This window comes from Toxoplasma gondii, chromosome XI (genome assembly GCF_000006565.2).
Source record: "Toxoplasma gondii ME49 chromosome XI, whole genome shotgun sequence".
Classification (NCBI taxonomy): domain Eukaryota; phylum Apicomplexa; class Conoidasida; order Eucoccidiorida; family Sarcocystidae; genus Toxoplasma; species Toxoplasma gondii.
In genome coordinates this window covers 2,334,683-2,362,004 of record NC_031479.1, presented here as the reverse complement: position 1 = coordinate 2,362,004, position 27,322 = coordinate 2,334,683, and the positions used below count along the sequence as shown (strand labels likewise).

Genomic DNA, 27,322 nt, shown 5'->3' with positions numbered 1-27,322 from the left:
GTGTTACGAACCGCCTGACCGGTAGTAGGCGATCCGGGTGTGACAGTGCCATCACGGCAAAAGCCGCCTTTTCCCGTACTCGAGGTTCGGTCTCGTTTGATTTCGAGGACCACCGGATTCGCAGTGTGCATGAGGTGACCAACTGGTACACCTTCTCGCTCACCAAGAGCAGGGCCGGGTGACGCACGAGATGACAAGACGCACACGGAAAAACTTCCCCCGCTTCGATGCCTTTTCCCGAACTGCGCTCCGCAAATTTCTCAAACGACTGTTAAGGGTCGGGAAGGTCGGGACCACACGTTTTCTTTTCTTGCACCACACAGTGAAGATACTTGGGCAAATCACCAAGATTTTGATTTCACAAACACGCACAATGACAGTTTCTCCGCAACCATATACCCGACTGCCACCGTGTTTTCAGGCTTCGGCCTATAGACGACGTTCGCAGGCTATTTGTGTTTCGACAGATGTGTTTGTCGCTCTTCTTCACCTAAATTCACCGTTGCGACTTTTGCCGCGTAAGCGCCCTTTACAGGCATTCCACGAAGCGACAGGGCAGGAGACAGAACGCCATAATTATTCAGCTCCCACCTGCTCAGCTTGCTTCGCCCTCTTGACCATGACACGCAAGAAGAAGACAAACCCGTTGCGGTGCTCCTCATCCCTGAACACAGAAAAACAACCAAGCAAAAAAACGCGGAGATGAGGAAGCAGAGACAAGCGACCTCCAGGCTGATCAATCCTGTACTGGAAGAAAGGAAAAACCTTCCAACGAAAATCTCACTCGTACGCCAGACGACGCACAGGGACGGAATAAACGCGCCTGCGTTAATACTTCCCCAGTAAACGTGAGAAAAAAAGGACGCAGCAACTCACGGTGACGGCAAACACACAGCAGAATTTGCCTCACGAAACATCCACGCCGCGATCCCTCAATAGCATGTGTTGCTTTGGTTGAACGGCGATCTGAGAGTCATCTCCTGCGTAACACACAGTCTTCAACAAGCCTGGAACAGTTGCTTTCACTCCCTTGGATACATCTCGTCTGCCAACTGGAGCTCGTTGCCAAGAGCAAATAGAATGCAGGAAAAGTGCACAAAGGAAATAAGAAACGCTAAATGGAGTGTGTCCATCGGGCACCTTCAAAGCGTACGGACTTACACAAAAACGAGGGAAAGGGTTCGGTCTGCCGGAAGGTGGACGACGGAGCATAACTTTGGGGAAGGGCTGCAGCAAAGCGTTCAGACAACAGAGCAAGAAAACGAAAACAATTTCCCGTTCACTGTGTTGAGCACCGCGCGGCGCCGACGAACGAGCTTGCTCGGCAAACATCCAGAAACCGATAAAAACAGTTTTTGAAAAGAGACAGAGAAAAACACGCACGCCACATGACAGCTAACCACGGAAGAAAGACCAGAGCTGTACCAAGACGCTCGGCGCGTAGCACAAGGCACTTTTTGGTCTGGCAGGAACGGATGCAAGAATGGGGTCATCTGCCAGTATCGAATAAAACAACTGACGTTTAAGTCCATAAGTATTGGCTAACTTCACACCGGCAACCGCGCTGACACCTATACAAACGTTTCAAAAATAACTGAGCAGGACACACTTCGGGAATTAACCCACATTCGGAATCGAAGTGTTGATCGTCTGTATGTATTTATATGTATATATATAGATAGATAGGTCAGCACGTAGATTTGGATGAGACACTCCGTTGTTTCACTGAAATAGACTGCTGAGAGATTGCTGCTTTCAGAGCTATGCATTTCTTGACTTACAGCGTTTCGTCGAGCTGGCCGTCGTAAATGCGCTGCTCCATGGCTTCGAACTCTCGCGAGTTTCGACCGAGGGCGACAGACTCGATGGACGTCAGAGCAACCCTGCGGGGGCTGATGCTCGTTTGCAGCCAGTTGGTAGGCTGCGCGATGGTCAAAAGCTGCTCAAGCCGGGACAAGGAATAAACGTGGATGTAGCGAATGAGAAACAGATGCAGTTTAGATAGACTTTTCTAGAGAAGCAAACGCGACTGGGAAGACGATAATGCGACACCTGAACAAAGGAATTTATTGACGACAGGCGACAACCTAGGCCACTTTGACAGAGACACAAAGACGCTGGTTCAGCACTGTTGCTGTTTCAGAGGTGCGTTCCATTCTCACTCTGTAGCGATGGAACAAAGCTTCCGTGGCCGTCCTGAAAGGCGACAAGTCACCTAGGAAAGCTCGAAAAAGGCCTTTTAACCACACCCATGTCAGCGGCCAGTGTTCCGCACTAAAGTAACACGGTCTGAAGTCCACTTTGCTCTCTCCGTTCCTTCTTCGCTTCGCTTTCCAGCTCTTACGCAATCTTTGATGGTCACGTTTCTGATGAAGGCCACGCCGAGGCAGTTGATTTTCATGAGAATCACGCCGTGCGTGTACGCAGCCTCCATGCTCTCCATCCACTGAACCATATTGTTGGCGAGGAATTCGCGCTGCATGTCGTTAAGCTCTGCGGTGGGAGACAACAGCAACACAGGAAAACGAAAAACACTGTAACTTCCACAGTTTCCCTTCGGTCCCAGTCCGCAACTGAGACACCTACCTTGCAAACGGCCCCCTCGGCGGACACAGTCGCCTGTTCTTCGAAACAAATTTCACGGCACACTGGCTGGCGTCTATTCCGGACTATCCCGTCACTCGAGAGATACGTATCTATCGCTCAGCGCACCCTCCGGACTTTTCTGTCAACGCCGCGACCCTGGCGACAAGCAGAACAACCTCTTTACCACCAGACAAAATTCCTCGACACGTACTGTTGAGTTGCTGAGGACTGAAGTCTTCGTCGTCGTCATCGTCATCATCTTCGTCGCCTTCTCCGTCGTTACCCTCGTCGGCGTCGTAGCCTTCGTAGCCTTCACCGTCGTTGCCGGCGTCGCCTTCGTAGCCGGCGTCGCCTTCGTAGCCGGCGTTGTCTTCGTCGTTTTCGTAGTCGCCTTCTTGAGCCATCTCACTATGGGAGTATTCCGCGAACTTGGCTAGCGCTTCGAGTTGCTGCGGAGACAGCGCGTCGGGAGTGACGCTGTAGCGCTGGATCACTTGGTTCAGTGCAGCTGCTTCGTCGATTTCCTCTCGGGTGACGGTGTCTTCGGGAAGTTGGCCAGCTTCTGCCTCGATGTTTTCTATCGCGTCCAGCAGTTGATCCCGGTTCTGCTCCGCCAAAATCGACTTTCCTCGTTCGGTCTTCAGCGCCTCAGGAACATTCGCGTACTGGCTGCCCCATCCTTCGTCTCCTGACTCTGCGCCCTCGTCGTGGACCACGGAGAACTTTTCGCGGAGGCTCTGCACCTGCTCTGTCGCGGTCTGCTTGGCAGAGGTGTTCTGGAGCTTGAACACCGAGTTCCTCGCGTCGGCGCGGGGGCCGCCCCGCCCTTCCGACACAAAGTGGATCGCTCTCTCGTCAACGAACACGCGCTGCTGACGAAGCACGCGCAGGAGCTCCCCTTGGCCTCGAGAGCTTTTGCGGCGACCCTCCGACGCCGCTTGGAGGGCTCGCAGCCTGTTGCACGGACGCTGACCCGTGGAAACCATCTCGAAGACGTGTTGTGGAGGCGGAGGAAAAGGTACTGGTGAAAGAACTCCAGGGCAGCAAACGCCGCTCGTTTTCAACTCGCAGTCTCCACAAGGAAGTGAAAAAAAAGGGCTGCGAAAGCAGGTTCCCACTCTGAGATAGCGCACGGTGAACGTCTTTGTCGCACTGGCTCGGTGAACCTAACGAGATCACGGGAGAAGTCACACTGCGTGTGAGATTCTCGAGAGGAAAAAGACGGAGAACGAAATGCCTGCGAAGTGAGACTGAAGTGGACCTTGGAACTTCAGCCAGACGAGATCTCGACGCTCGCGCACGAGGGAGGACCCGGGAGTGTTGTGCACAAAGACCTCGGCGAGAAACACTCAAACGAAGCTGAGTTTTGCTAGACAAACAAGAGGGAACAGATGCTCGACAGAGCTGTCCTCGAATCCACAAACGTTCTCGACACGAACCAGCGGCCGAGCTTGTCGCAGGAAAAGACCTGTTCGCGGCAGCAGCGCCCTCTCCACGATTCCTCAGAAGAATGATGGCCCAGAGTCGTGTTTTCTCACAAACTCAAAGGCGGCGAAAACAAAGATCTCGGCGAAGGCACTCGTGGGAAATGTGCAGGTCGCCACGAACTGGTTCCGAATCCTCGGATCGCTAGTGGGCGCTGCCGGTTGTCGGTTTCTGCCGTGGTTTCCGCGGAAAACGCGCGAAGAAATCCTTTTATGCTCGAAGCGGATGGAGCAGAGGTGCAGAAGGCCGGGAAATGAAAGAATGCGAAACCCTTTTTTTGTTTTGACCGCGAGGAGGCGAGAACTGCGTGCACGCAATGCGCACCGATGCAATGGGCCGGGGGGCTGTTTACTCGCAGATAAAGATCCCGCGTTGAGCGTCAGCCATCGATGGGAAGAGAGCGCGGGGCTTTTTTGCGCCGACTGGGATCCTTTTCGTGAGTTTGAGCTTTTGTCCGTTTTCTCCAGACCAAAAGCCGCGAGTCTCCTTCAGCACAATGCCTTACTTATTCGATGCGCTGCGGCCGCTCCCGCTAAGGCGCATCCGCGTAGCCAGTCCGCTCATTGCGCGACTCAAGGGCTCCTTCTAGCTCCCTCATAAAAAAGGAGACACGAAGAAAGGCAAAAGAGCAGGAGCACCCAATAAGAGACTCAAAGGAGAATCATTGTGTTTTTCATCGATCGACCTGGGAGAGATTTTAGACTTTGTGTTGTCCCAGAATCAAGTCCAAACTGCTTCAACCTGCACAGTGGTTCAGCTGCCGGGGCTGGGGCTCACAGGCTTGGTTTTTGCCGGTGTCACACAGGCTGTCATTTCCTGGGCGGAAGCTCTCTAAAGGGCAGTGCTGATGTTCTTAGCAAAACAGGAAAGAACCGGAATGCGGGGCACTGCTGGACCAGGAATGAGCTGACTGTTGAAAAACGGGAGTGCGCCCAGTTCGGAACCGGTCACGTACCCGGGGCCGAAGTGGTGCTCTGAGTGAGCCATCCAGAAACAGCCTCCTAACAACCTGGGCGTGCACAATTCCGAAACAAACGTTAGGTGAAACTGAAACAATAGATAAAATCCACTTAATGCTGTGGTACGCGCTAGCGCCAGACACGTTTTTACCCCTCGACAGCGCCGCGCCGCCATGCCCCGAATCGGGGAACTCGAGGAACGGTTCGAGCACACAGAACTATTAGACTGACTTGCACGGGATACTCTGCCCCCGCGGCAAAACCATTCAAAGAACGCAGGTAGAAACGAAGAAGAAATGAAGCCACTCGCAGGCGAGACACATCCTAGACCTTCACATAAGGCTGAAGGGAGCAGCCAGCACAAACTGTTACTCTCGGCCAGGAACCCAGCAGTGTCTCTTGTTGTCCGAAGCGTACAACAAGAAGAGATTCGTTATCCTTCTTGTTTGTTGCCCGCCGTTTGTGAATGCCCTTCCACAACAATGGTTAGCTGGTTGCCTGCACTTCTAGCCTGTTAAACCGTGTCCGATGGTTTTGATTCCGTTACACATTCGTCGCACGGTGACCGGTGACTGATGTTTTTCGACAAGTCACCATTCAGCTACGTTAACTGAGGATGTTTAATTATTGCACTCTAGAGGCATTTTAGAGGCTTCGCGCATCGCGTGTCTCTAGGTCTGGTCATATGGACTAATGTAAGTGTACTGCAACTTGGTGCGGTAGTTTGCGTCCTCTTTGGCGCGGCAGTCCTCAAAAAAGTACAATCACAGTCTCGCGTGGGATGCACCGAATTATCTCCTCAATAGCTGTAATGTCAGACACGAGAACTTAAGGGACATTGCCACAGAAACCGACGGTGTTATCTGGCTTCGCTTCTTCCCAGGGACCTCCCAGCCAATAAGTCCGTTGGAAACAATTCGTTGTGAAAATCCTTATACATAGGCTTGTGCGCTGCTCTGACGAGAGGAACGCGACTTCAGGCATTCCAACAAAAGGGAGAACCCATCCGTTGACCCACAGCTCCACTGCAATAAATCCGCGTCGCCATTCCTAGTGATTTAGATCAAGAGCTTTGTACCAGTGATCCGTTTTTTGTGCGATATCATCCCTTCCGGTCACACAATCGACCAACAAAGCTCGACAACGGACTGGCGGCCTCCGACAAGCACAAGACAAGCAGTTCACTTTCGTCTCCTCGATTAGCCACATAGATTCGAATCTCGGGCGTATTACAGCCATGGTCAATGCCTAGATGGCAGTGTTGAACTCAAAAGCCTCTGCGTGTGTTGCCTGCCCTAAGGTTAAATGCAAAAAGCAGACGCAACCGCTCCGCGTCACGCGCGCGGTGTTGTCTGCAGCATGGCATTGTTTGCGTGCCACCAAAAGTAACAACGTTGCAGACCAGATGACAAGCAACGCACAGGCTAATTTTTCTAGTTCCTTTCTCAACTTTTCCTTAAATTACGAAGCGGGAAGCCAGACGAAAATTGTTTTCTTGGACAAAACTGTGGGAAACTGTTCAGTCGACTTCTCCTGCACGTGGGTGACAGACGAGCAAGCGGTTTCGCGGGGCAGCAGGGGAGGGGGCCATAGGATGGGAAGGAACGCAGAACGGCATTGACTGTTGACTCTCCTTGTAAACCCGATGCGCTCCGTGGTGTCTAAGGAAACCCATACTCACGAAAAGTCCGCGATTTGGTAGAACTCGCTCTCCCAAGTCTGTGTCTTGCCGCAGTCTCTTTGATCGCGAGACGTGAATGTCTCACTGCCGTAGCAACCGGCTTCTGCGTCGTCTAGTTTTTTTCTTCCACCGGTGCCGCGGTGATTCCCTTTGTCTTGTTCACTCTCCTCCTTTTAAATGAGCAGTGTGTACCGTTAAGCGCCGAGTTAAGTGGCATCATATGTTTGCTGGTGAGCACCTGCAACGAATGCGAGCTAAATTCGGTAGTGTCTGGCCGCGGCCCTTTTCGTCTTCTTGCGTCTCATTTCTTGCTCGTGGGTGAACCTCCAGCCCCGACAAACTGTCTTCATTGTGCCTTTCTGTCTTGTAAAAGTCAAGTTGCATGAAGGCGCGATATTGTTCCATAGCCATGCTGCATTCCATCCGGTGCAGCTCTGTCGTTTGAAGACTTGACATTCGTTCAGCCGCCGAATGTCCAGCTTGCTGGTTGCGGTGCGGACAAGTAAATCCGTTTTTTTCGAGAAAAGCACCTCGAATCAGAGTTTGCATGAGCACAGAGTTCAGTTTCTATGTAGCCGCTTTTCCTCGTAGTGCCCCACTCCGGGAGCGGTGAAAGAAGGCTTACCGCTCACCAGTATGCCGACGCCTAGGAAAGATTTACATCGTTCCGGTGTACATACACTGGTGACTTGCGGGCTTCCTTGCCAAATACGAATGAGGAAGTGGCTGTAGAACCCAGTAAATATTAATCTCATTCCTTGCTTCAGGACTAATTCCTTCATCTTAGTTTCAAAAACTCACCTCGTTTTCCTTTCTTTCGGGCCACAGTGTACAGGCAACTGTACTTTTCCGGGGGCGAGTTTTCCCTCCATGTACCACATCTGCGCCTACGGGCTCCGTCATGTACATGGCGTTCCGCTGAAGGCCTGAAAATCCATGTTTTTTCTTGCCTCCGATGGAACGTCATCGTTCCTCGTCTGTCATTCCTGCCACAAATGGCCTCGTTTTGCCTGTTGGAGCTGGAAAGCACTCGCCGTGTTTTTATCGCTCTATCTACGTCATTTCGAATTCTAATTATCCAATCTCTCCTTTTCTGCCATCTCCTTGTTCGTCGTCTGCATTAGTCCCGCTGCTCGCACGTTTCTCGTCCTGTCTTTTATTGATGCCCCTCGCCTGAGACCAGCTTCTGTGTCTCAGTCAGTTCCACAAAAATGGATAAACTTCTGCAGCCCATCGCCATATCCAGTCGCCTCGACAGCTCGGATGAGTCGTCGGACAGCTGGGTTCGGAGTCGACGCCGCATTTATTCCTCCCGACACGAGGGCAATGAATCTTCTCCGCAGAGAGGTAACCGAACGCTGGGCCGTTCGGTGGGCAGCGACGAAGAGCCTCTGGACGGCCCCTCGTCCCAGGCGAATGAGCGTTTCCCCAGGTTGAGAGACTTAAAAAAGCTATTCTCCCAAGTGCCCTCGCGAACGCAGAAATTGTGGAAGTACAGAGATGAAAACGGCCACGTCAAGGTAAGTGTAAACATGTTATGCTACGATATGTGCATGTATACAGGCACCATACACGTTGCTTCCGGCGACGTCGCACAGGCGCGCATGCATGCACACCCGATACGTCTGCGTATAGATACCTTCCTTTGTTTATACCTGAACACCCGCACCATTCTTTGCTTCTCAGTTCTCGTGCAATAGTTGCCGATTGATAGCTGTGTCTCTCATTACGACGTCTGCAGCTTTCTGCACGTACATCTTCCATATTTTTCCAGGTTTTAGAACCCTATTCCTCATAGGCGTTTCGACCTGCTGTAATTCGCCACGCTCAGGGACCAATGACGGCGTTGAAGCTCCTCAAGTGTATCGAAACAGGTTTCATCAAAGGTCGCGGAGACAAAGTGCTCTTCACGTCCGTCGGAGACAGCGAGCCTCCGCGAAGACTCGCTGACATTTTGCCGGAGATTTTGAAAGGTAAGGACGAGCAGGAAACCAGAAGACAGTCTCGGGCTTGGGTGTGGCAAAAAGCAACTCTACAGAGGAAGGTAGGCGAGTAACAAGCGGGAAAAACAGCGGTGTACAAGGCAAATCCGCCAGTTTAAGCGCTCTGTGGGAGAGTCGGAGACAGTGAGCAGGACACACCGAAGGCGAATAGGTAACTTTTGCTTTGAAATGGAAAACTGTTCTCTCGTTCTCTTGCGCCGAGCCATGTTCGGTGTTCGCATTGTTTCTTCAATGGTCACTCTGCGACATCGGATGAGAGCATTCCTCAGATACCTTTACAGAGTTCTTAGTGTGGTATTCGACAGTGTAATCTCAAGGTACCACACGACCTTCGGAGATGAAGGATACTCCAATCCTGAGTGCAGACAACCAAATGTTTTGTATGACTACTGACGTTCCAGTACCCAGGACACTGAATGTGACTATAATTGAGCTATACAGAGAGCCCAGTTCTTTATGGCCGCTGAACACCTTCACCCCACTGGGCAGGTCTTGAAGTTTACCGAATCCAAGTTATAGCGTGTTACTAGAGAACAGTTAAGATGATCTTATTGTTGAAAAAACAGCAAGGCAACACGTAATACAGAGGATTGTCGAGAGAAATGGACGTCGACTCTCGAGCTTTACCGTTCATTCGAATCTGTTGTTCCACGTTTTTTCACGGAAAGTATCAAGGTTGCATATTGCAATCGGGCAGCGTTTCCCGGGCTTCTCTCTCTTTTCGCGTGGAACCCATTTCCTGAACGCTTTCGGCGGCTCTTTTACTACGGCGCAAGTCTCGATTTCCCCTGTCTTTCCAGCGAAGTGAATGGATCAAAATCAGGACGGGTGCCTTTATTTACCACCACCCCAACAAAGCGACTGTATGAGGATCTGTCCTGTGGCTTCCAGATGCCAACCTTTCCATGGAGAAACAGACTGCGCCTCCTGTCGCAGATGCTGGAGGAAACCAGGAAATTGAAGTGGCTACAGAGTCGCCCATGCAATTTGCTGACGACGCCTTCTCCACTGAAGCTGTGTTGGACATACAAAAGTACGACTAACAGCTTTGAACTCTCGAGAACGCACAGCGAATAATATGTCCTCTCACCGAACTTTGCTTAGAAAAAACAATCCCAAACAGTGTTATGCGAGTGGTACACGTCATCCATGTATTACGCGTAGAACATAACTGACATGTGAAAAAACCTTTGTGCCGCCGGACAGAGAAGGCCACCACTGTTAGTTGCGTTATACGCAGCCCAGTGGAACCATGTGAAATCGGTGTTAAACAAACACCTTGACTTTGCAAAGGCAGAAGCTCTGTGGAGAATCAAGACCTTCAGTTTAGGTGTGCATGTTTCATCTGGCAAGAAGGATGCCGCGCCTGATTAGTAAGACAGGAAATAGTCTTACAAAAAAAGGTATGTGCATGTGTGGTAAGGAGAAAGTGTACTTCCGAGCTTGCATTGTCTCGTATCCGTCTTGAAACCGCCTGCAAGTCTGAGAGCTGAAACAACGAAATGACACTCATGCGATTTGTCTTCCGAGAGAGGTTTGACTGAGAGAGTAGCCAAGTTGAGCAAAAAGGGGGGTTCACAGGAAATCATGAGTTTGCTCAACCTCTTTCTGAGGTGGCGGCTTGCACACGAAAATCCAACTTCTTTGGTGTTTTTTCTCAGACTTCACAAGAGCTTTGGCTCTTGCGATCTCGTCGTCTGGCTGGTTCCACCCCAAGAAAGACTTCAGCACCTCGCCGAGGGCGCCACAGAGTCTCAGGTTCGTTTTTTGTGTTTCATGTCCAATCGTTTCTTCTGTTTTGTCTCAGTTTCTTCTTTCTTTTCCGTCTCATGTTTTGCCTGCTGTTCTGTCTCGCGGAGGTCCTTCTGGAGGCTTCGGCTTTGTTGCCTTTTTTTCTCAACCTCACATCGCTTCCCCTTTCCACAGGCGTCTTGTTTTCACTGCTGTATCGTCGTCTGCATGGTTTCTTCGATTTTCGCCTAGGCTCCATGATCACGTGCCTCCTAGAGGGCCTCACTTGTGTTGGATTACCTTTTTTTGTTTTCTCCCATTTCGTTCTGCTTCTGTGTTTCAAGGAGAAAGCTCCACTGGCGAGTGAAAGCTCTTCGTGGGGTCTTCCAGTTTTTAAAGAGTAGTCTCCATGTGAAAAGCATGTCTGTTCGGGAGTGTCCAGATCCTTCGGAACCTCGGTTAACCCTTCATGGCTTCGGGACGACGATGTGAGGCGCTTCTCGTTTAGCTGGAGTGCTTCTTTGTTCGCCTGTTCTTTGCAGTTTACACCTCCTCCAAAGGTTTTCAAGATCCCTGTGCACAGTGCACTTCTGCGCATCTCGTCGCCTATCTGGCTGAAAGACCTCACAGTCGTGGAAGCGAAACATCGCACGAAGATGAAATGCAACCGTAGGGCTCCCAGTCGTGCCCCCATGTTCAACAGCTATATCTCCATATCAGTTCCACAAGTGTAGCTGCAGCTGCATGTACAGCCTAGCAGCATTCACCCCGGTCATGCCGGTGCAGTCTGGTATCTATCAATATCATTTGTATGCACGTTGGTTATCGGTCGCGGGAGAGGAGTGAATACCTTGAATCGGGAATGACCTCCCTTGAACGTTTCCGGTGATGGTTTACAGGAGACGATGACGGTCGTGTGTTGATGAAATACGTAATTGAGTCTTTCCACCCTGCGGCAATTCGAGCGATCATTCAATACATCTACGGGTGAGTCGGGATTCGCTATTTTCTCTCTACCTCTTGGAGCAAACGCTGTTGGTTTGTAGATCAGCAGACACTTGTAGGACTAGACAGACGCGGTATAGAGAGTTCTACAGGCAACAGTAGACTGTTTGACGTACATATATATATATATATATGTGGAATGAAGCAGAAACATTGACTTGATAACAACGTCACTGTGACTGGACACTCGTGCGCCATGTGTAACTTCAGACAGTTTCTTTTGTTGCAGATATCTGCTTGGCTTCAAGATCGCCTTACCCATATACAGTGTGTGTTTGTGTGACGCTTTAACCATGTAAAAACGCATGCAAGCACGATTCATATACGTAAAAACGTGGAACGCTTATAAACCCGCTCATGGGAGGCCGTTCTGCGAAGAAACAACACGATAAACCGGATCGGATTAATTTGGATCTGTCGCAGATACAGGCACGAGGTTTTGCAAGGAGATCCGTTTCTCCAGGTGGCGGTGTACAAAGAAGCCTCGAGGCTGGAGATGAAGCAGCTGCAGAAAGAAGTGCTGCGTGCTCTCAGTGCGCCGATGAACATCGGTCCTCTTGTCTCTCTCGCAAAAGCCGCAGAAGTGATGAAAGTAGACCAGCTTCTCCTGGAGGCCATTCGCATCCTCGCAGGATGCGCTTACGCTCTCTTCTCGGGTACTGAAAAGCCATATCTACGCTGCTCCAGCTACTTCCCTTCTGTTTCTTTAGTGCTCTACATGCATGGGATAAGTCCGCACATGCATACGTACACACCATAACATGCATACAAAAACAACGGACATACATCTCACCACATCGCAAAACATACACACATACATAGCATTACGTATTACTCTATGGCATAACATGCAAACAGACATCTTTACATACACGCGTGCATGGTTGACGAATTTGTGAGTTTTTGTGGCGTTCTTTGTGTGTCGTCGCCTGCTTCTAGTGCTTTTGATGGACTTGTGCCTCCGTTCGGGTCTCTGACTCGCGTGAGGCATCTCCGATTTTTTCGTTCGTCTCAAGAGGGCACCTGCATAACGTGAGTGAAATGCAGAAACGCGTAAGTCAACCCATCATCAGATGGACCTCATGGAGAACCTGAAGCTCTTGATTGACATATTCTGGGTTCTCTACAGGCATGCGTCATCTCGAACTGGGCCCTAAAGGGCTTCAGCTGCTTCTTCTGCAAGACAACATTCAGTTGGACGAGCCTCAGATCTACATTTGTGCCAATGCGTGGCTAGCCCAGCAAGGAGTCTCTCACGCTTCGGCCTCCTACCGAGCTGCCTCCTTCGCGGATGACCCTTTGTCGCCTTCCCTGGCTCCACATAGACGGAAAGAAAGAGACTTTCGGCAAGCGGAGGAACTCGCAGGAACCGGAAGCAACTCTCTCACTGAACCTCCGCCCGGCGTTCAACGGGACATGGCCATGGTACGATCAGTCACACAAGGAACCGTTTCTGTCCTTCTTGGAGTTAAACTCTCTGTGTTCGCTTTGATATCTCTAGCGTTGCTCTTACCTGTCCTGGTTTGCATTTTCGTTTTTGGTGTAGCCGTTCTTTTTCGCTTCGCATCGCTAGAGCTCTGTTTGAATGTCTCTCCTCGGTTTTTACATCTTTTGTCTGCTTCCTACTAACACCCTTTTTCCTTTGCCGAGGAAACAAATAGTGCAGCTTTTGTATGGTTCACTTCTAAAATGACACAACCGCAGGGAGCGGTTCGTTTTACATTCTGTCTCCCGCTTCCAGCAGCGTCTTTTCTGCTCTACAGCTTTTGTTTCTCCCTCTAGTTTCGTTTCTGCGGCGCTCTTTACTGGTCGGCCTTTCCTTCCTTTCCTTTTAACCGGCGCGCCCCTCTTGTGTTTACATTGCAATAACACTATGCTCATACAGGTTTCGAGAGTCAAAGGGTATTTCTGTCTCGTTTTAAACAAGGTTCTTTGAGTCAATTCTCGTGTGCGAACGTTCTCATTTTCAGGCCGTCTACCGGTCGATTCGCTTCGACTCAATGTCCCCAAGTCAGATTCAAGTTTGTCGAGACCCTCTGCTCGACTCGCTGCTTCTGGAAGCCTGTCTGCGCAAATTTTCTCATTTGGAGACGAAGCCTCGTGTATTTCCTTGGCAGGTGCGACATCTCTATTTTCTCCTCGTTTCTAGGGTTGTGTTGTCTGTGTGGATGTCTTCAATGTGGTGCGAGAGCACTCCTTTAGTTAAGGCACAGCTTCATTGCCTCAAGGCTAGGTTTAGGTCCTCGTCCTTTAGCAGTGGTCAACAGAGTTAACGTGGTTCTCAGTTACAGAACCTTTCGTAGTCTTTCTGTTAGGGTTTTCCAGCTGGTTTAACATCTCGAACGAACGTTTCGCGCCGGGGCGAAGCGCTGCTTCTGGGATACGAAACAGCGTGTGCCACACGAAACTGGACCCGGCGATTCCGTGAGTTGCTGGTGCGGTGTATGTACAGGGGAACGACCAGTTCACAGTTGAGCGAGATGGAGGCCTTTACCCTGTTCTGCTCAAGCGCACGAGCCGGTCAGCCCCGCGATTCAGAGAAGCCGGCACGGAGCCTTTGATCTGGGCGTGGACACTGGGGGATTCCCGCCTGATCAACGAGGCTCTGTGGGGTATCGAGGTCGTGAGGACCGCGAAAGGCAGGCTTCACTTTGGAATTGCAGTCGAAGATAAAACCACGCAATCTCGTAAGGGCGAGACGCTAAGACCTCGAGAACGTGCACGCAAATGCTTCGGAAAGGAAAACGGAGCACTTCACGGCGGACAGCCGTTCTGTGGCGTCCAACATGTTCGGTTGTCTCGAGCAGCTGAGTGGGGTGGTGGTAGCGTACAGCCAGAGAAGTGCCTGGAGGAACTGCTTCTTAGTAGCGTGCGTTTGTCTGGTTACACAGAGCCGCGGTCGCATACGGGAAGTCACGAAAAAACCATCAGACGCCGAAAGAGGCGGAAACGGAGGAACTGCTGAAAGGCGGCAGGATGAACTGTCGGGGTAGAACGGGAAGGAGAGGTGGGGGAAGAAAAAGGCGTATGTACGCCAGCAAATCGAGGACTGGGGAGGTCTGACGAGAATGAATAGAGTGGCTCAAACCCCGGTAGTCTGCACCACAGAAACAAGATTCTTCCCGGTTTATTCTCAGGACAAGTGTGCTACTTGGACCCGGCGGAGAAGGCGTTTGTGACTGGCACCATCACGAATGAACCAACGTGAGTCTTCAGAAACGAAACAGAAGGCATATGAACCGTTTGACAGCATATGGCGATAGCGAAAATCCGGGAACCCATGGTGCGATTCGTGCGGCCGGTAGGGCGTCGTGAACGAGGGAAAAGGAACGGAGTTTTGCAGGAATATGCGATGCGGCAAGCTGCAACTGGAGAGGCGTCAAATAGCTCGTGCAGGCGACTGAAACACAGAAACACGCGCAAAACAAGTCGAGTGGAGTTTTTTGGTAACGGAGCGAAATTACGGAAGAACTTACGTCACACAAAGGAAGCTTTACAGCGTGTAACTGGAATACTGAGATCGAATAACCAGAGACAGTGTAGTGCCTCGGACACCGAGTATAAACAAAGTTCACTCGATTCAGAAACTTCTGTCGTTCTGCCACTGAAATCGCTACACCGCAAGATGCACGCATTCGACAGAGAGCCTCCGTTATTGAAACCCCGTGAATTGTTGACGAATTGGTGCCCGGTAATATTTAAAGCTTTTATCGCAGGTAGTAATCCCAGATCAATAATGGATGGCATAAGCGATAAAAATCTTCTGCTTTTAAATGGAATGGCTTTTGAAATCTCGATGTGGTCATGACACAAATCAATAACGTGGGTCTGCAGGATATCTGAGCAGATGTTTCGCTGGATCCCGTTGGCCGTGCTTCAGTTGAGTATAGTGAACCCGATACTGTCTGCTCGAGCTGAGCAGGAATGGAGAACCCCAGAGTTGAGACATCGCAAATTTACAAACCTCCACGGTTGTTTTTATCAAATGCATTCGAAACTGGAACACTGGCAGAGGACACCGGTGGACAGAAACCCGAGAGGAATGAACGCGTTTCCCAATCGTTTTTTTTTCTCAGGGCTGTGTCATACCGGACAGTTCAACCCGGAGGTGATGTACGATGGTATCGTCGCTTGTGCGATGGGGACATCGTTATCGTGCGAGTCTCTGTCACAACTTCAGCTATCCATCTTTCGATTCAAGTTTTGAAGAGTAGATCCATGCGGGCGTCTTACATGTTGGCCCTGCGTTCGCCCGTGGTGAGAAGAAAATTTGTTTGACGGAAAGAGAAAGTACAGAAAACAGACGGGGGGGGGGGACAAGGGAGACAGTGTTAGCCCATCCAACGTCTGCTTTTTCTTAAAATGAAAAGCATTCCCAGAGCTGCTTGTAGGGTATCTGCGGCTACTGTAAAGTGGCCATGGATAAACGAGTGTTCACGAAAGTGAAAGAGTGGTCGCACAATGATCTCAGGTCCTATAAGGAAGGCCATTCATACCGTGAAATCGTCTTGTAACTATTAAACTGAAGACGCCTCGTGGAAAGGGAAGACAAAGGAAAAGGAATCCCTTCTCTAGAGGACAGACGAAGGAGAGGAAGGGGACTTGAAAGGTGCAAGAGAAGCGGAAATCCACGAAGTATTGAAGCATCTTGACAACAAATATTTGTTGTTTTCGGTTAGCATGCCTTAGGGTAGCGTGCTCACTGTACAAAATCTGGATAAAAGGTACCGGAGGCAAATGCGAACACAGAAGAAAATGTCTGGCACGGAACAGAAAAAGCTGTCTCGCACAGAATCGGGTGTGAGGCTTGCTGTCCATCTAGTACACTTTTCATGGAATGGCGCGTTTGTTTCTGTTGCTCCCGTCCTGTTCAGTGTTTTCCTGGTCAGCTTCTCCAGCGTCCGTTCTTGGCAATTTGGCCGTTCATCGAGGCCGTGAACATCGGCGACACTCTAGGAGTTGCGGAGCTGCAGGTTGAAGCCATCGATATTCCGTGAAATGAAAACGAAGTGTGAATATACTGGGACTTACGCAGAACCCCCTCCCCTCCCAAGTGACAGGTGTGGACGACGAAAATAACGGGAGCTTCTCTGGATCGGATTTGTGTGGCAATTGCCTAGATGTATCGACACACAGACAGATCCGTGTAAAGAATCGCTTGTCGCGCATGCAGTGGCACAAAGGGGGAATGTGTGAAGCAACTGTGCCCTTCTGTCGCCCGAAGAGTGAGAAAGAGACTTTCCTGTCTTGATAAGATCGCACTGAAACACGAGTCGCACGTTATTCCCGTTTTTTCCGCGTGGAAGCTGTCAGTGGCAGAGCCATCAGGCGACGGAACACAAGTCTGTTAAAGGCGTTTGTAAGGTGGCGATCCTGAGACAGACGTCTTTTCTTCTGAGGTTCTGTCGGTCTCCTTTTCGGATGCGGAGGAGTAAAGTGGCTTCTACCGCTGGGTTAGAACTTCTGTGCGTCCGCATTTGCAAGTGCATATTTGAACCGTGACGTCTCGGGTGTCGCCTTGGTCCAACTAGGTAGAAGAAACTTGGCAATCATTACGTGTTCTGTATAAACGACAAAAAGGCACCGCGATTTCAGATCGGTGGGCAAGTCTCTCGCATTTGTGGCTAAAGCTTCGAGAGTGGCAAAGAGAAGGGAGGGGGCGTGAGTATTCTTTGTGGGGATCTCTGCGGTTAAAACTCGTGCCACATCTTCGGGAATGGAAAAGCGGTGCCCGTCGACCAACGTTGCCTTTTCTGACACCAATAACCACAGTTTCGTACGCAAGGTTACAGTTTGTCAGCAATGGTGGCTGTGTGCCGGTGTGTCTGGCCGCGTGTCGCACCATCTGTTCGAGGCATTGACAGAAAGAAGTGGCCGTGTTTAAGCGTTTTTGCTCTCTGTTTGACCGGTTGTGAATGCGTGGAAATTCCCGTGTTGGCCATTGTCACGATTCAAACATCCAGATCAGAGAACTTTTCAATGAATTGTCTAGGCTTTTCTGAATCGGGGAAGACGCTGATGAGCCCCTTTTGGGCCATTTATCTTGACTATGGAAATACATGTATCGCCTCTCCGCTAGTAGTCTGCAAGATGCCAGTTTACCCTTGCCAGAATGAAACCGCCCATTCCTCTCTCTGCTTCGCTGAAAAAAATACCTATTTCATGTTCCCTTGTTTGCAAAGAACGCAACAGATCTTTCAGCACCAGCACTCTCCATTCAAGGCGGTTAGTTAACGGAATGCTACGTGACTGCTGCCTACCGGATTTCATTGTCTACGGAGGCGCAGCTTACTCCTCTTACAGTTTCCATGGTTTTCAGAGGCACTCTGGGGACTGTCCGACGAAGAAATTCTCGTTACAAACACCTGGCCACCGTGAAAATGCACGATTGCCCCCGTCCATTCCCTTTTGAGGATCGTTCGTTTTTTGTTTCGCATTGCTTGTCAGTGAAGGGCTGAGTCTGGCGCGTCACACGCTTTTTCACAAGAGCAACATGGCACGACGAAAGACATTCCCCGTGTGCATGTTTCCTTGAAAGCTCCACACTGCAGATATGAGAATAGATCGAAACACGGCTCTTCGCCTTTGTCGCGCAAGTTGAGGACATGTTTAGGCTCTTAAATTGGCCTCTTACCACCGTGATGGAATTGAGTGGAACAATGTAACGGAAGCCATTATCCCCTCTGCTTCGACGAAATAGCCACTCACTCACCATCAGCTGCCTTGTTGCGTAACGACTGTGTTACTGTACTATATGTTTCACCCTTGAAAAGAAATTGATCCCAAAGAACCTGTGTCAGCCAAGTGGAAACGAAAAACCACGTTTCCTACATACACTCAGTGAACATTCCAGATGAGAGAGCGGCCCGTTAGCCCTTGGACGGTTTTCGTTCCTTTTTCGTCAGTTTTCCAGCTCGACATCGTTGCCGTTCTCATATGAGCTCCTAACCGGAACATGAGAAAATGGGGGAGGGACGAGAGGGTGTTGTCAAGAATCCAATGCTTTTCGGTTTTGCTGGGCAGGCTGTCTTCGGGAAATGCGCCTGTTGAGGAGCTCTTTCCCATGAAGCAAACGAGGAAGACCCTGGAAATTACAGCCACAGCTTTGCTTGTCTTCGTCCCCTCGTGGCTTTCGCAGAATCTCCTCGTCGGCAGTGCCAGCGCTGTCCACCGCGAAACTCGCTACGCAAAGTGTACCTTTGAACGAACTCGAGCTGAGAGAAGAGAGCGCGAAAGCGACAGAAAGAGAAAAAGTGGAAAGCACGAAGTCCCGACTTCTTTGCCTTTCTCAGTTTTCTCTTTTTGCTGAAGGAGTGCCGTCGAGTGCGGGAACAAAGACATTTTCGCGTTCCTGAGGCACTTTTTTTTTCACCAGGTCTCGAACTCTTTGTGGGGCTGAGTTTCTCCCGTCGCACAAATCGATTGTGTCTCTCCCGTCTCCTCCCTCTCTTTCTTCAACCTTTTGATTTTTCTTTTCTCCACAATGGGGAAACGGGCAGGCGAAGAGAAAGTGAGCTAACGAAACACCGAAACCTGTGTGCTCCCGACGGGGCTGTCGCTCGACGTTTATCCTTCCGCGTTCAGACGCAGATCCATGCATGTGTAGTTGCAGAGTTATCTCTTCCTTGTATATGAGCAAACATGGACAGTTTCTTGGATACCCGGTTCTTCATATCTCGTAGGCGGACACGGAGGTCGAGGTACAAGAACAAGCTGTGCATGTGTCTGGATAGCCTCCGGAGGATGTTCCATCTAGGTTTCTCCCTTCAGGCATTTCTGTTTCTCTGCAACTTGCAGAAGATGCTGCTTTCCGTCTTACTGTAATCTTTCATTCCCTCTCATTGTCAGTAGAAGCAGTCTTTGCTCCTTTTCGATCTTCTTTTCTATAGAGTAAGTTGTTCCCTGTCCGTTTTCTCTCTTTATTACGCCTCTCCAGTTGTAGAAGAAAGGACATGTTCGTTTTTCCTTTCTCGTCATACCTCTCTCCTGAATAGAACCGGCTGCTCTTCGTTTTTCCAGACACAGGAGGAGGAAGCGATGGAGGCTTCTTCGGCCTTCAGCGCACCGCGAGAAGTCGAGGTCGAGAGAGAAAGAAAGAGAAAGACGAAGAATGGCGCAGAGCAGCTCGATGAGGAAGAAGAAGCTTTGGACTTCGAGGATCCCTATGAAGACGAATACGACGAAGAAGATCGGCTGGCTGCCCAGATGAAAGCAGGAGCCTCTTCCGACAGCGACGCTGAGTCGGAGGTCGAGGACGAGGGAGACGACGAGCAAGGGAAGGAGGAAGAGAAAGTGCGTAATCCAAGAAGCATCTGTCTGCTCTTTCTCCTTTAGATTACGCAGATGCTTGGAAACCGGGTGCAGCGTTGTCTTCCCTGCTGTGTTATTCAGAGATACTTCACAGTTGTCGATTGTTCCTCACACGTTCCCTTTTCTTGTCTCTCTCCCCCACACAATCTCTTGTGCTGTGCTCGTGAATCAACGGAGGAGCGTTTTTACAGGCATTTCCTGACATCTGCGTCAGTGGGTGGCTAGGTGTATGCACCGTCCAGTCTATTGTTCTTGGATAGATTCGCGCTTGTCTCAATTTGTATTCCGTAGTTGTCCTTTCTTACTGTCGTTCCTCGTTCTTGTGGGTCTTCCGGCTGTCCATTCGGGCGTCGGACACCGGATTTCGTCTCCTTTGTTCTCGTTTAATTCTCACTGTTCGCTCTTGGCGATATTCTGAGTTTACGGCTTTCTTTCGCACTTGCGCGCCCGTAGATCTTCGTCTGTACACTGGGCCGATGCCCTGATATCAAGCGTCGGAGAAAAACCGTGGAGTTGCTGTGTTCTGTCTTTCTCCTCTCAGGTCGTGACGCGCGCGTGGAGGCCAGGAATCGACACCCTCGCAGAAGGTAGGACGGACGAGTCTTCAGCCTTGAAGAAAGACTTTTTTTTATCGAAACTCAACGACAAGTAACCTCAACTGTCTTCTCGCAGCATATGGTTTCTCTCTCAACCTACCGTCCACACGTTCCTTCTTCCTCAGACCTGCATATTTATTCGTATATACACAAATATCTGCTGGAAACGAAATGGGGTGGGGCGGGGTCACCTGCCCTGAAAGTCCTGCATGCATTGCGTCTTCTCTCATGCGAGTGTGTCCAGAGCACTGAGTAAACACGGATTGCTGCTTGGCACACGCGCGTACCTTCGTATGCAACGCATGCATTTATATATGTTTATATAAGTATATATTTATGTAAATACATATATAAATATGCACAGGTGTAGATATACAGAACTAAGTCCATATCTCTCAATATGTACAATTCTGTAAAGCGGAGAGATAGATATGCACAAGCGCGTCGCTCGAACGGGAGACACGGCAGCTTCGCCTTTCCGATATGGAGAAAGGCAGAGCCAGACGGCGGTGAAGAACGAGAAGGACAGCGGGGCAAGAAACATGCATTTGCACACAACACAGAGAACTGGGAACACTGTTGAGAAAAGCACAAATCGCGCGTTCGTTTTCCATCCACCAGGTGAAGAGCTCGACTTTGACCCCTCTGCGTACGAGATGCTGCACCGCGCCACTATGGAATGGTCTTGCCTCTCTTTCGACATTCTTCGTGAGCCCCATGGAGCTGTAAGGATTTACATCTGAGGACTCGTTTTCCTTCGCGTTCTCATCTCTTGTTCCTATTTCTGTCTTCCTTGGAATTTCTTCGCCTGATTTCTGCTCGAGAATTGTTGGTCCCGCAGAGGCGTCCTCGTTCCTTCGTCTGTTCTTGCTCCCCTCTATGTCTTTTTCTGAGTCGCCTGCGTTCCATTTCAATCTTCCTCCTTTCTCCACTTCGGCTTCACTTTCCGTTGTATCTTTGTAGTCTTTTGACCTTTCTTGCAATTCACTGTTAATCCTCTCGTTACGGTTTTCGACTCTCAGGTGCTTTTGCTGCTTTTAAAGCTTGGCCATTGCCGACTGCGTCTCGCTCGTTCTGTGTGTCGCCTTCTCCACCGTCGTTCCCCGTTTCTGTCATCGTTTGCAGTTCACGCTTGCATGCGTTGTCTGCGTTCTCCGGCGTATCGTCGCTGCATCCGTCGTCTCTGTGTCTCATGATGTCGTATCCCGTGCACCTTGCCCATGGCGTACCCACCCTGAATCGTCCTTCTCTCTGTTTTGACTCCTCTCATGTCCTATTTTGCTTTCCTTTTCCTTCTCGTTTCTTTCGCTTTGAGTGCCCTTTTCTGTCGTGTCTCTTTTCACCTCCTTTTTCCGCTTTCTCTCGTTGGTTCTCCGCACTTCCTGTCCTTCTTGTCCTTTCTTCCCTTCTTTCCCCACCGGCCGTTCTCTCTGTTTCCCCTCTCGCGTCCGTTCCGCTTCATGGCTCTTTTTTTTCTTTCTTGACATGCGCTGTCTTCAAGCTCCGGACGAAGCCTCCGCACACGGCGTACGTCGTCGGCGGCACTCAGGCTGAAACGTCGAAGGGCAACCGGCTCTTCATCATGAAGTGGAGTGACTTACACAAGACAAACCAGGACGCGCGCGACAGCGACGATGAGTCCAGCGACGAAGTAAGAACGAACCGACCGCGCGTGTGAACAAGGAAAACAACTGCACATTTTCACACTCTCACCGCGGCCCTCGCCGCCTTGTGTTTCCACATGCATATGAATGTTTACGTCTGTACGCTTGGCCGCAGTACGTCAATTCTTTTATATGAATATGTAGATAAATACTCGGATACGGTTCTTGAACCACGTCTCACTCTGGATACCTACCTACATGCAAACATACTGATATTTATATACTCGAGTAGACGCATCACCACCCATCCCCCCTATATATATATATATATATATATAGCGAGAGAGAGATATGCATGCACTTTGATACCTTGTGGACATCTTATGAAATAACGGCTATGCGTCTGAGACATGGCCTCCACCGTTCGCAGGCTCACGCGTCTGCATGCGTGTGGTGTCTGTTCCTTTCGGTGGGAAAACGCGTGTTTTTCGCCTCTTCTCTGGACTCTCTGGTGGAGCTCCCTTCGCGGAGTTGCTCTGGAGAGAGGCCTTTTTTTCGCGTTTTTGTCTGACGTTTTCCAACTCCTCGGTGTCTCGACTTCTCGGTCGGCTCCACTGCCTTGTTTGCGTGCAGAGCGACGACGAAGGATCTGACGAAGACCCGAAACTGGATTTCCGCATTATCGCACACCAGGGCACTGTCAACCGTGTCCGGTGCTGCCCACAGGTACGCGTGGCTTTGTTGCGATTTCTTTTTTCTCACCTTTACAATCACGTCTGTCGCGCTGCAGTCAAACGACACACATGCGTGCGAAGTTCTTGGTCATACAAATGCTGATTTCGCAGTCGCCCTCGGTCCCCGTCGATGGGTGTCGGCCTAGGATTCACGGTGTAGGCTGCCGAGAGAGAAGCAGATGCTGTGGATATTTTTCCTGTCACTGACGAACGGAGATCCTTTTGGAAACGGCAACCTAAAACAGGGGTCCTTTCAAGGGGGGGATGGGGCTTCTGTTTAGTGTTTTTCCTTTCCTCTGAACACGAGTTTTCTTGTGCTTATCCCGTGCACGAAGTTACGCACTTCCATGCATGCTCGTATGCATGCATACCACTTCATTTACATAGATGCAGAGTGTGTACGCGTTTTTGGATAAATGAGTAGCTGCTTCATTTTCTCGTTTCTCGTATCTGAACGCGAAACTCGCTCAGATGAACCGACTCGTGGCAACGTGGTCTGACCTGGGCGAGGTGAACGTGTGGGATATCGACAAGCAGGTCAAGCGTCTGGACGACCCTGGCGCAGCTGGTGAGAGCACAGAGTTTTCCTCTCTGTATCGTTTTGGGTCTTCCTTCTTATCTCCTCTGGAGAGAGACAGACTTCAGGGCCGGAAATCCCAGTCGTGAGAAAACTCCGTGGTAAACAGTGGAACGCGGGAGTCCGGTGGTTCTGTAGATTCCCTTCGTTGGGGGAGGAGCTTTTTATCCTACGCGTTGGACGTGTACTGGTTGCCATCGCCAATGTTTTTGGTTCCTGAGTCCATGTTCTCTTCTGCCTGTCGTGACCGTCCTGAGTCGTAGCGCGCGTTGTCTTTCTCCTGTCCGTGGTGTTTCTCGTTTTCGACTCTGAAGACTCCACGTTCACGTGTATATCCAGATTCGCGTATTCCGCTTCGTTTCAGGTCCGCCGCCGACGCCTCACCAGCCCCCCAAGTTCACCTACAAGGACCACGGAGTCGAGGGCTACGCGCTCGATTGGAATCCGGTCCATGTAAGCGATTTTAAAAACACGGGATGAACGTTCCAAGGGACGTGAAGTCGTTAAGTACACAATCAGGGAGGTGAGTTAGAAGCGGCCCTCAGGCCCCTCGAAAGTGCGTTTATGTCCTCTCCTTGCTTTCTCTCTCGAGAAAGACGCGGCGTAGACAGAGCAACAGGGTTTGACGTTGATGTCAGTCTCTGGTCGGCATGTGCAGTCGGTCGCCACTCTGCGCATCGCCCGCGATCGGATGTCTCTCCTGCTTTGCTTCACAGACTGGCAAAATGCTATCGGGAGATGTAGAGGGCTGCGTGTGCCTCTGGGAGCCGCAGGAGGGCGGCTGGGCCGTCTCGAAAATCATGCATGCTTCGAAAAAGAAAAAGAAGGCCGCGCCGGTGCGGTTCTCTGGAGTCTCAGAAGGAGCATCCGTCGAAGAAACTCAGTGGAAACTTGGCGGAAGTGGAGCTGGCGACGTCTTCGCCACAGCCTCCAATGATGGAGGAATTCGGTTAGAACCATATATATATATATATATATATATATATATATGCATGACTGGATTTGTGTGTTCAAGTCTAGATGGATAGATATATAGATAGAAATCGGTGGGTAGAAATACTAGCATGTGTTTGTGTGTAAGTGTGTGTACTTGCATATGTCTCTACCTACGTCTCTATACGTAAACATATATGTAAGTATGGTTGGATGTGCGGCATTTGTGTTCTTATACGTATATACATATATATATATATATATATAATGGTCTGATCATATATTTTCATATAAAGCATAGGTATATGTATATATACATATATATATATATGCTTACATGTATTTCCACATGTACACACTGTAATTGTTCAGACAGTTGCTGCGTCGCTGGATCCGATGTCGGGTATTCGGTTTGCGTGTGCTTCGTCTGGGTTTCACGTTTGAACGAGGAGCGTTTGCAGGAGCCTTTAGCTCGCGATACACACTTCAGCGAACGGCTAGCTGTGCGCGTTTGCATGCGCCACTTATACTCTGTTCACGTTCGATCCTTTTACAGAATCTACGACACGAGAAGCAGCACGGCGGGACCGGCACTCGCTCTGCTCCACGCCCACACCTCCGATGTGAATGCACTTCGATGGTCTCCCGTTCACCACGATCTTCTTCTCTCAGGTGTGTCGCGAGTCGCTGCATGCGCAGATCGTGGCTGCGCCTCTTTTCTTGCGCATGCGCGTATGCATGCCGTTTTTCCGTATCCATGCTCGCTTGACTTGGCACGGCGGTCAAACGGTCACGTCACGGACAGGGCCGTTTCAGCGAATGTGCTCTCAACACGTCTCTGAACATGTCGAAGGTCGCAGAAATCGCACCTGCCCGCGTGAGCGTGTGTGTGTGGTGGGCGCGGCTGGAGAGAGGTGTAAACGATGGCATCCAGCGTTGAAGGGAGAACGAGTCGATGCATGCAGTGACTCTTTTCAGCGGAAGAGGCACACGAATTCTCGTTCCGTCTGGCATATTTTGGTACAGTCCAAGTGTTGGAGCTGCGAGGCTCTTCAGGAATTGGGTCTTCGCGACAAGGCACCCCCAGAATTTTCCATGATTCCTCAGACGCCTCTCTGCATGCGGCTCGAAGTCCACTTGCCACAGTGGGGTGATGTGCAAGGAGGGGGGGCGCCCTGCGTGCATAGAGCCTAAGCGTATCTCTGTAGGCACGAACATCTAGATATGGATGCCTTGACATTTATACTCATGTATATAGATCTATGCATTGATTAACGGTGGAGATGAGACGCAGAGGCACAGGAAGGTTCTGGATAAGGATCTACGTAAGTTTTTTGTGTTCATGTGGAAGGTAAGGTCTCGAATTCGCACTCACGTACAGCTACGGTAGCTGTTGTGTTTCAACCGCGGTTACCTTTTTCGTTTCTTTACGCACTCAGGGCGTGCAAACCTGCGAGGTGAACTACGAATTTAAATCAGGAAGGTCTTTGTTTACCGGATCTATGTTCTCTTGTGTTCGCGGAGGTGTACATGCATGCATGTGATCAGGCGATTGCCGCAAGAAGACGGAAGTCTCTCGTTCCTGTCTCCACTTTTTTCTCTCGCAGGAGACGAGGACGGATGCGTAAAAGTATGGGACGAACGATATGGAGAGGTGCCTCTTGTCGTCATGCAGTGGCACAAGAAACCGATTACGGTAAGCGCATGCGTCGACAAAAGCCTTCATGTTTTTGACCGTTCTTCTTGGAGAGTTGGACGGACAACGGGGGGACGTGGTTCGACTCTCCCTAGGCGTCTGTCCTGTTTCGCCGCTTCTGAAACGTACTTCCTTCTGCCGCTTTATTTATGCATCTCTGCAGTCGGTGGACTGGCATCCGACCGACGAGGCGACTTTCGCGACTTCGTCGCTCGACGACAGCGTTGCCCTGTGGGACATGTCTGTCGAAATCGACGAAGACGCTGAAGAGCGAGATCGAGGGGCGAAGCAAATGGAGGCGGAGAAGAATGGTGAGTCTCGGTCGCTGTCCGCTCCGGGATGCATGAGTGCAGAAAACGAAAAGCGACAAACAACACAGAGTGCGAGACGAAGGGCCGTGGTCGACTTGATGATGCCTCATGACGCCTGTCCATCCATAGGCACGCGTAGACCACACGCAAACGAACAACGGCAGAAACATGAATATATATATATATATATATATATATAGATAGATAGATAGATAGATATAGATATAGATATATAGATATGGATATATATATATATAAATGAACGTGGGTGTACATGTGCACGACGACGTTTCTTGTGTGACCTTCAGTTTGCCTGAGAAGTCACACTTATCTTTACGTGAAGGTGTTCTGTAGCCGAATCGGAGACTCGGGCCGACAGGCGATGATTTGTCATGAGCAGACTACCCTTCGTGTCGAGCAGACCTAGGGTTTCCTCACCAAGACCATTTCGCTGTTCATTAATATTTTTACATGTGCGCGCGTCGCCAGGAGGTGCGTTCTTCTTTGCATAGCTTTTTCCGAGCTTGCTCTGTCGCCTTTCTTTGACAGACGACAAGATGCCCGAGCAGCTCATGTTCGTCCACATGGGCCAGGAGCACATTTCCGAGATCAAATTCCACCCTCAAATTCCCGGCGTTGTCATTTCCACTGCATGCGATGGCTTCAACTTCTTCAAGACCTGCAACATCTAACTTTCTTCGCCCGTCGCGGACGGGCAACTGTCCGTCGTACCTCGTCACGAGACTGTTCTCTAGGTCTTGCGTGTATGTCTAGATATGCATGAGGACATTGAGTGCAACGTTTTTATCTAAGCGTGCGAGTGCGGATTTCAGAAACGCTCTATCTCGCTCCTGTCTGGACTTGAAAGATACGGAATTCGTTTTGCCCATCGGCGCCACTGCCCGTCACAGCCCCCAGAACAAGCGCGTTTCTCCCTTTAAAGGGAAAGGACCGTCAGCAGCGTTGCCGTTAAGCTTCACATTCTAGAGCGTTTTCTGTCTGAGGAAGGCCAGTACTACAAACTCGGCAGACTCGTGTCTCAGATTTTCATGTACGAAGGCTGGGTCCGTTGCCTCGAGTCCGCATCCTGCCGGACAGCAGACTGAGTCCT

General features: G+C 50.3%; 3 protein-coding genes across 3 annotated transcripts; 2 read left to right on the top strand and 1 right to left on the bottom strand.

The window, feature by feature from the left end:
- Positions 1 to 112: 112 nt before the first annotated feature.
- TGME49_311890 (hypothetical protein) lies at positions 113 to 4,647 on the bottom strand. The gene is made up of 6 exons (XM_002364380.2): positions 2,948 to 4,647; positions 2,798 to 2,896; positions 2,345 to 2,493; positions 1,782 to 1,939; positions 1,162 to 1,227; positions 113 to 664 (listed from the first exon to the last, which is right to left on the bottom strand). Exons 1-6 carry the CDS (start codon positions 3,570 to 3,572, stop codon positions 577 to 579), a joined length of 1,185 nt encoding a protein of 394 aa, XP_002364421.1. The 5' UTR covers positions 3,573 to 4,647; the 3' UTR covers positions 113 to 576.
- Positions 4,648 to 6,419: 1,772 nt separating this feature from the next.
- TGME49_311880 (hypothetical protein) lies at positions 6,420 to 17,444 on the top strand. The gene is made up of 13 exons (XM_002364379.2): positions 6,420 to 8,231; positions 8,543 to 8,684; positions 9,606 to 9,747; positions 10,376 to 10,472; positions 10,988 to 11,114; positions 11,345 to 11,432; positions 11,874 to 12,106; positions 12,580 to 12,875; positions 13,421 to 13,567; positions 13,903 to 14,137; positions 14,588 to 14,654; positions 15,527 to 15,707; positions 16,325 to 17,444. Exons 1-13 carry the CDS (start codon positions 7,923 to 7,925, stop codon positions 16,445 to 16,447), a joined length of 2,187 nt encoding a protein of 728 aa, XP_002364420.1. The 5' UTR covers positions 6,420 to 7,922; the 3' UTR covers positions 16,448 to 17,444.
- A 1,259-nt stretch (positions 17,445 to 18,703) lies between these two features.
- TGME49_311870 (WD domain, G-beta repeat-containing protein) lies at positions 18,704 to 27,104 on the top strand. Its single transcript, XM_002364378.2, has 13 exons — positions 18,704 to 18,960; positions 19,470 to 19,742; positions 20,302 to 20,347; positions 20,978 to 21,081; positions 21,858 to 22,007; positions 22,594 to 22,686; positions 23,166 to 23,262; positions 23,636 to 23,724; positions 23,988 to 24,220; positions 24,761 to 24,876; positions 25,812 to 25,900; positions 26,064 to 26,211; positions 26,761 to 27,104. Exons 1-13 carry the CDS (start codon positions 18,934 to 18,936, stop codon positions 26,901 to 26,903), a joined length of 1,608 nt encoding a protein of 535 aa, XP_002364419.1. The 5' UTR covers positions 18,704 to 18,933; the 3' UTR covers positions 26,904 to 27,104.
- Positions 27,105 to 27,322: the final 218 nt, after the last annotated feature.

Bases quoted from the DNA above. Each gene is read 5' to 3' on its own strand.
- TGME49_311890 (XM_002364380.2), bottom strand. From the start codon at position 3,572: ATGGTTTCCACGGGTCAGCGTCCGTGCAACAGGCTGCGAGCCCTCCAA. The intron at 2,494-2,797 runs GTACGTGTCGAG...CTCCCACCGCAG, and splicing joins CAGTCCTCAGCAACTCAACA to AGCTTAACGACATGCAGCGC. The intron at 1,940-2,344 runs GTAAGAGCTGGA...CGGCTTGAGCAG, and splicing joins ACGTGACCATCAAAGATTGC to CTTTTGACCATCGCGCAGCC.
- TGME49_311880 (XM_002364379.2), top strand. From the start codon at position 7,923: ATGGATAAACTTCTGCAGCCCATCGCCATATCCAGTCGCCTCGACAGC. The intron at 11,115-11,344 runs GTAGGGCTCCCA...GATGGTTTACAG, and splicing joins CACGAAGATGAAATGCAACC to GAGACGATGACGGTCGTGTG. The intron at 15,708-16,324 runs GTGAGAAGAAAA...CGTCCTGTTCAG, and splicing joins TGGCCCTGCGTTCGCCCGTG to TGTTTTCCTGGTCAGCTTCT.
- TGME49_311870 (XM_002364378.2), top strand. From the start codon at position 18,934: ATGGGGAAACGGGCAGGCGAAGAGAAA. The intron at 22,008-22,593 runs GTAAGAACGAAC...GTTTGCGTGCAG, and splicing joins ACGATGAGTCCAGCGACGAA to AGCGACGACGAAGGATCTGA. The intron at 24,877-25,811 runs GTGTGTCGCGAG...TTTCTCTCGCAG, and splicing joins CCACGATCTTCTTCTCTCAG to GAGACGAGGACGGATGCGTA.